Raw genomic sequence first — 8492 nt, 5'->3', positions numbered from 1 at the left:
TTTAGGCAATTTAGTACATTTTAGTACATTTTTAGTACTATTTTAGTTCAGCCAATAAAGTGGACTGGATGTGGCTTTTTCGAGTTCATGTGCTCTAGAGAGTTGTTTAATTTTTCTTTGGCTATGATTTTGACGAAGAAAGTGAGTAAAAAAAATGTATTCCTCGTAAGTTATGGTCGAAAACCTGGAAAAATCTACCTTTTTTTTGGACATTTAGCCCACTTGCACCCACCAAATGTGATTTTTTTGGTAAAGTTTGTTAAGAAAACTTGTTTATTGGACCTTTGGCTACAACTTTGCTCAAGACAGTAACATGCTATCACCAATACTAGATGAGTTATTGACCAAAAACTGATGAAGTCAACTCTGGAAAATCCACTGAATCTCAAAAACTGCCTAGGTCGATAAAATAAAAACCCCTACTAAACTTTCAAAACCCAGTTGGGGTTTTACTCAGCTATGGTAGTACTAACATCTCCACCATACCAAGTCTTGGCCCTTTGACTTGTCTTTAAAATTGTTGCACAGTGTTATCTATGGCCAAAAATCAACCAAGTACCAGTACTCCCAGCCCTGGGAAAAATTAATGCATTAGAGGGTTAAATTGCTTCGTGTTCTCTGAGTGTGTGTGCGCATCGATTTCGTTGGACGGAAGCATGGAACATTGGTATATTTCCATAGCGTTGTAATTTTCCCACCAATTTTTCCGTTTCCAATTCAAGTCATTCCAAGGGATTTCTTGTAAATCGCACTCGATCTAATTGATATCAATGGTAAAGTGGCAAAAGTGTTGGACGCAAAATGCGTTTGCTTTAGACACGGACACAAAATTGTGAGTGTGTGTATTCTGGCAATATCAAAAATTTCCATGCTTTTTTGGGGTCGTTCGTTTCATTGCCTTTATCAAGTGATTAATCTAAATTTAATAAAAATAAAACATAAATTGCAAATTATCCAATTGGGCAAATGGTGCATTAGCACACTCACCACCGCTACAAAGTGTATGTGTGTGTGTATGTATTTGGGGGATAATGTGATGTGTCTTCGCTGCTTTGAACCGTTATGGCTAATGGCATTCTCTCGCTCTCGAACCCATTTTCATTTGCGTATTTAAATCAATTAGTATCACAGTGTCATTTGCCAGCGACCGTAACATATAAAATGATTTTCCATGGTCAGCACAAAAAAACACGAAAGAGAGAGAGAGAGAGAGAGAGAGAGAGAGAGAGAGAGAGAGCGATTCCACGTTGAAAATATTATCTACGTTGCAGTTGCACACAGTTTTGCGATAAGCGTCACCCGAAGCGCAAACACACTAAAGATAAATTCTTCAATAATTGAATGAACGCTCCCTGTACAAAAACGTTTTTTTTCTCTGCACACATAATGCAAATCAACCATTTTTTGCTCTGTCCCTGCGCTTCAACGTCCCATTTATTTGTCGGTGATGTGCTTTTCCACAGACGCGTTTTGCCTGCACAATCAACAATTTTCGCTTCTACGCTTCTTTTACGCTTTTTTTCATTCAGCCGTGCCATTGTTTGCGTGCATTTTTTTCTGCTTGTGTTTCATTTTTATCGCATTATCTTGAGCAGGAGCGCACGGTGATGGCAAACACGCATTTTAAACTTGCTCTTCTGCGCGCATCCGTAATCTGTATGTGACGTGGCATAATTCACTGAGAATGGACAGTTGCAAGGCGCTTATTTCGCGAAGCGCTTAGAAACACGTCTGAAATGAATGAATCTTTTTTTTTGTTCTGTACAACCTGTTTTCGCACCAGTTGCACGACTGCACGTCTAAGGCCCGTGTTTTTCCCGTGTGAACTTTCGCCAAACGCGTTTTCACGCACACAATGCAATCGAAACGGACAAAGCAAACGAAAATACCAAGCGAAACAATTATTTCAAAGCCATGGACGTGTACATACTATCATCACAACACATGCTCAACTGTTACTTATGAGATTTTTATTTGGCGCTGCAAGCAAATTATGGAAACAAATGATGTCCATACGTGCTCACATTCATTTCAGTCGGTTCCACCACCACCGCACACACAAACAATTCAAAAGATTTTCTACAAAATTATATATAAACTCTCTTGAAAGAGACATTTTTTTTCTGACTTGTCGTTTGTTTGTTTTTTTTTTTATTCCTTTGACTGCAACACGATTTTCTTTTATTGAATGTCGCATTTTTTTTCGCATCCATTCCGACCGATTTGGGGGAACACTTTGAAAACTACCGACGCATTGTGTGGATACTTGGAACCTTATGACCGAAACAACATTTGACGGTGAACGCGCACATATGGTTTTTATTGATGTCGTGCTCATATGTTATATCGCGCGCGCGCACGCTCCTCTTTTTTTTGCGTCTCCGCAATTTGTTTGGGAAACATGTTTCCAGCATAAATGGTGATCCAGTCGATATTGATCCGGAGTGTGTGAGCCATGATGAATATTTGACCGAATTTAAAAGTATGCTCTTCACAGCACTACGAAATGTCATTGATGCTGACACAGCCAACGATCCAGATTGTATCAAAGGACGCAAGAAAACCGTACAGGTGAGTGACTTTCATCCATATAATAGATAGAAAAAAAAACACACACACACATAATATATGTATTAGGACTCCATTCGATATGACCAAGCTGCTGGCAAAAAAAATCGATGAAAAAATTTTGCATGCAAAAGAGGAAACCGACTCGTTTTCTCTTTAAAATGAAATGAAACGTGCTTCTTAATCGTTTACCACATCATGTCGTCGAAACGATGTCATCAAATTCGGGCCAAGAGGCTCGGAATATTCAATTAAAATTCTTTTGAATATATAACAGGGGCACAAACACAGAGCTGTAGATAGGCCTGTTTGATATATCTGCGTGACTGTCTGTAGTTTGTGCAACATAAGGGCGTTTGCGTTCGTGGGTTATTCGCCTCCTAAAAAAAAACAAATGAAACACGACCAAGAATACTGAAGTTCACTGCAAAGCTCAACATTAATAAACGCCGTTTGATGATGTCGCATGCCAAAACATCAACATTTTCACACATCACATTCAAGTGATAATACAGTCAATTTTCCATCGAATTTATTTTTAAGTCGCTATTTTTTATGTCCTGCGCATCTGTCAAACTCCGGATTTTTCGGGTTTATCTTGAAATTCCGTACAACTGTATCAAAACATAAATTTATTATGCAGACAGCAGTGTGGTTGAAATGCTTTTAAAATTGACAAATCGAAATGCATTCGATGCTCTGCTTCTTGTTGTTCTGTGCAAGAGTGATGACAGAACGTTGGATAAATTACTACGCATTCGGAACTGTTTGTCTTACAAATATTTTCGTTTTGCTCAATCGAAATAAATTGAATAAACTTGAGAAATCTAACCGCTTACTAAGTTATAAGTTTCAATGTACAACTTGCAGCACGTTCCGCTTGCAAATGGCATGTGCATAAAATTTTACAGGACCTTTGGAGAAAGAGTGACAGGGTGAGGCAGACAGAGAGAGAGAGAGAAAGAAAGAAGAATCACAAGAGAAAATGGAGACAACTCTAAGTGGAGAGAGGAAGTGAGGAAGAAAACGAAACCGGGACATATTTGGGTTGATCTTCAACATTCAATTTCATTCTCGTGTCATTTCAGAGCATCGAAACTTTGTGAAAAGGAAATGAAATGATGTCGTATTTAGAGAGAAACTTTTTTTTTATTAAATTCTACGTTTCTCTCCCCCTCGTTCACTCGGCTTCTTTTTCGGTCGACGTTTTTTTTTTCTTTTTCATTCTTTAAAAAGTCAAATCTGAAGCACTACTCAATGACGATGTAGTAGGGACTGAGCCATCATAATAATGATACTATGTGTTAAATAATCGAGTGCATTTGAATAGTACTTGGTTTTTTCTTCTTTTTCGATCATAAGATGCTACTTAGTTGAATTTCATTTAAATAAGTATCCAAACATAAAGAATCTCTAGCAAGCCATATCTACTCACTGCTGCACAGAGCGCAAACAATAAAAAAAAATGCTTTATGATCCAATCTTTCTTGAATGATTTTGAAGCAATTTGCTAAAGAAATATGGAATCTTTTCTCTCTCACACTCTCCGCTTCTCCACTTTTTGAAGAAGAAACTCATGGTATTTTCTGTTGATAAAAGCACACGGCAGAGATGCTGGAAAATTTAATATAAACGAATAAATAAAATGTTCTACAAAAGAATGAGCAGAAGATTCTCGGATATATGCTTATACTGTGTGCACAGTGCACAGTGCACACTAGGGTGTTTTCGGTATTAAATAAACAGAAAATAGTAGTTTTAGTTTGATAGAGCAGAGAATTTGGATTCGATTTCATATATTTTTGTTCGGAATCAGTCCAAGATGCCACTTCCCACAAGCAAAACAAATGTTCGTCGAATTTTGAGGTTATATCACTATTCGCTGAAACTAATCTGATATTTTCCACTTTTTTCGATTCAATCTCACTGCCAGAGATGAATTCTCAATGCAAATATTTATTTTCACGTAATTTTCATTGGAAAAAGTAGCCAAATAGTCGAAAATTCACACAAATTGTATTGCCTCTTCGACCGGTTCTTCAATCATAGAAATAACACCGAAAAACTCATTTTTTTCACAGAAATTCATTCAATGGGTTTGAAATAGACGATAAATTATCTAAATCCACTAAAGTATCCAATCGAACAAAACCAGGAAGGCCAAATTGCAGCAAAACCAAAACGTAAACAAAAACGAGCTGTCATCATGAAATCTGGACTTCTTTGACATTTTGAAGGGCTACCAATGCACTTGTTCGAATGAATCACAGTCAATTCGCACACAGTGATTCGCGCAGATGTATTTTGGTCTTGTCAAACATCAAACTAAGCCCAGATTTCATGATGACAGCTCGTTTTTGTTTACGTTTTGGTTTTGCTGCAATTTGGCCTTCCTGGTTTTGTTCGATTGGATATTTTAGTGGTTTTAGATAATTTATCGTCTATTTCAAACCCATTGAATGAATTTCTGTGAAAAAAATTAGTTTTTCGGTGTTTTTTCTATGATTGAAGAACCGGTCAAAGAGGCAATACAATTTGTCTGAATTTTCGACTATTTGGCTACTTTTTCCAATGAAAATTACGTGAAAATAAATATTTGCATTGAGAATTCATCTCTGGCAGTGAGATTGAATCGAAAAAAGTGGAAAATATCAGATTAGTTTCAGCGAATAGTGATATAACCTCAAAATTCGACGAACATTTGTTTTGCTTGTGGGAAGTGGCATCTTGGACTGATTCCGAACAAAAATATATGAAATCGAATCCAAATTCTCTGCTCTATCAAACTAAAACTACCATTTTCTGTTTATTTAATACCGAAAACACCCTAGTGCACACTTTATACCATCCACACTGTTGGTTTCGATGAAACGGATTTCGCCCGAGAATGGGTAACTGCCATGCATGAAATTGAAAAATCCAACTTCAAGTGAAAAGCAATGAGATTTATGAGAGAGTCGCATTTTGGGCACATGTTGAACTTGGCGTGCTGCCCTCAATCGGATAGTTTTGGCGGGCGCGCACTTGCTTGCAACGCTTGTTATACGTTTCTAAGATAAATATCGCATGGTGGACAGGGTACAGGGTCACGTGGTATAGACTGAGAATAAAAATTTGATTTGACTGCCTTCTTGTGCTCCGGAAATTATGTGTTTGGCCAACAGCAAGCCTCACATAATCAAGACGAATGAACTGGCGCTTGCACATTATCACACACACTACAACAATAACAACAAATTCACTTTGAATTAGATCGAGAGAGAGAGAAAAAACATCAATAACAGCAATAACTTCCGTGCGAAAGGCAACGAATGGATGAGCGAACGAGCAAGAAAAAAAATATATATGAAGAAATCAGTAGAACGAAAGTAAACCGCAAAACTCTGTAAAAGGCATTTCCGTTGTTCATCCTGTTTTCAAAACAATTTATATCCGGAAGCACAGCGTTAAATTCTCTATCGTATTTGCTTTATGCATTAAGTGCATGTGTACACACATACACACACCGTGCTGTTTCGTTTCATTTTGTTGGTGCTGGCTGGCATTGGTTCGATTCTGGTCCGATTCACTCTCTTTCTCTATTTTTCTCTGTTTCCTCTCGCTCTTTCGCTATCTTCCACTCATGCCTGTCGCTTTTTTGCACATTGTTTCATTTTGTGCCGTGCACATTTTGCTAAACGCATTTCAAGTCACTTCGAACATACGATGTTTAAATAGTTACATGGATTCTTATCCGGCAATTTCCTTTTCGTCGAATCTTCGAGTGTGCGTGATAGAGAGAGAGAGAGAGCCAGAGAGATTTGGTGTACGCTTCTTGGAGCGTTCGTTTTTTCGCCAGCTTAAATGTAGGTTGGCATATCATAATAAGTATACAAGTCTATTCCATGAAAAGAAGTGTGCTCAACGATGTTCCACGTTGATTATTGATTGCATAAAAATTGAATGTTTTCCGGTGATAAAAAGGAAAAAAAAGGGCGCGCTGTACAGACACACGACAACGGTGAAAGTCAAAGCTTTCGAAGAACGGGCGCATATTTCAAGGAAATTGTGTTGGTAAAGAGAATACCCACCTTTATTTTCTCTCTCTGTCTCGCTTCACTACTTGTTCATCTCATTCTTTGGTTAATACATTATTGAGCCACCATAACCATAATAGCACATTTGCTCTAATACCAGATAATTTTTGAGCATTTCCCACGAACATATTGTTCGCTGTACTTCTATGTAATCCCTGTGTGTTCAATGAAAAATGGCAACTTAAAGTAGAATTAGAAATTAAAATTTCGTTTTTACGACAAGCTTTAAAGAGAAACGAAAAAAATATTGTTTTCCGAAGCACAAAAAGAGTAATGAACGCATTGCAAAGTGACATCTCTACAAGGTATCACTCATTTTGATCAAGTTCACCTATATTTCTGTGACACATTGGCCGAAGTAGGTTACCAAGGGGCGAATTACTACTGAAAAATTGAATTCAGTACTTTTCAGTGGTTTTCAGTGAATTTTAGTGCTTTCAGTCTTTTCAGTTGTGATTTGCCCCTTGGTGCTTACCTTTCACGGCCGATAAAGTTTTTGACAGTTTCACTTTTCTTTGCTTCTACGAATCCACTGCAAAACATGATTGCGTTAGGCAGGCACAATTTTCATCGTCATTAGGTTTCCTGCTGGTGTGGCTTCTTCTTCTTCTTCGCTTTTACCGAGACTTTTTGTAACATACAAACTTTTCAAAGTATCATCGCCTCCAGCATAAATCACAAATCGATTCAGGTACACATTGTCAATGAGAATCAAAAACTTTGTTATAGGAAATATTTTGTCAGAGAGAGTGGGAGAGAGAGAGAGAGAGGTAGATAGATGGATAGAAGAGGAAAAAGACTCACTTTTTTCACTTCAGTATTTCCATCAACAATGACTTTGAGTAACGATGTGTTGCTAACACCGCTGTTAGGTGATTATTTATTTACTTTGAAATTCCGTATCACACACCGGAAGCGAAAAATGAAGAGTGGGCTGTTGACTTTTCATTCCTCAACCATTATGTATGTATACACAGAGGAAGACCGGCAGGCAGTAAGATGTGAGAGACGAGAGTGTTGCTGCGATCACAGGATATTAACAAAAACTAGTCTAAATTGATGAGAGTATCGTAAGTTGAAATAAAATGTTTCAATAAAATGAGATTTTCGTCTCGAGCGAATGGGAAATGAAGAGGAAAGGTGATAACGAGGTCCGGAAATTCGATTGTGGTATTTCAAATGTTCCAAGTTTCAGCTAAAATTTGTGCGCGTGTGTGTGTATACACTTATATGTGCCTTTACGGCATATCATCAAGGGAATTAATTACATGAAACTTATGTTTACATGCGCAATGTATAGTGTTATGCTTCGGCAACAAATGCTTGTCGAAAGCTAGTGATGCATCTAAAATTTCCTTTGTTTCGCTTCAATTTGTACATACACACGGCAACGTAGCTTTAATCACAACATCAATATTAAATTTATTTAAATTCTACATATGAAATGGTAATAGAAATTCAATTCGAGCTATTTCGTAATCGGTAAGATGGCAACCAGGGAATGTGCGTGTGTGTGTGTGTGTGTGTGTGAGAGAGAGAGAGAGAGAGAGAGAGAGAGCATGGAACAATAAACATTTCATCTTGTTTATTCACAAATCGATTTGTATTTATTTTAACCGCTACCGAGATTCATATGGAAGATCCACAACACATCCAACAGCCACATACGGCGTATTGTTCAATAAACTTATCAAATAACAGGCCATTCATGTGTTTGATTTCATCGACTCTGGCAATACTTGCTGAATATTAACTGCAGTCATAAATGATTTACGAACAAACATCACTCGATCGAAACCAATTTTGCACTAGCCGGTTGATGTACTACTAATATTATTTTTGCATTTA

General features: G+C 37.5%; 1 protein-coding gene across 4 annotated transcripts in view; it reads left to right on the top strand.

Moving 5' to 3' along the window:
- Positions 1 to 8492, top strand: part of LOC129577374 (protein qui-1) — a 133090-nt gene that overhangs the window by 69257 nt on the left and 55341 nt on the right. For all 4 annotated transcript variants that reach the window (XM_055464274.1, XM_055464273.1, XM_055464272.1 and 1 more), the window contains one exon: positions 2412 to 2571. In XM_055464274.1, coding sequence (XP_055320249.1) covers positions 2412 to 2571 — 160 coding nt within the window. The remainder of the gene's footprint in view (positions 1 to 2411; positions 2572 to 8492) is intronic.

Source organism: Sitodiplosis mosellana, unplaced genomic scaffold (genome assembly GCF_009176505.1).
Source record: "Sitodiplosis mosellana isolate CC-2019 unplaced genomic scaffold, AAFC_SMos_1.0 Smas_scaffold_6197, whole genome shotgun sequence".
NCBI lineage: Eukaryota > Metazoa > Arthropoda > Insecta > Diptera > Cecidomyiidae > Sitodiplosis > Sitodiplosis mosellana.
The sequence above is the reverse complement of the archived record's forward strand: the minus strand, read 5'-3'. Positions and strand labels throughout refer to the sequence as shown.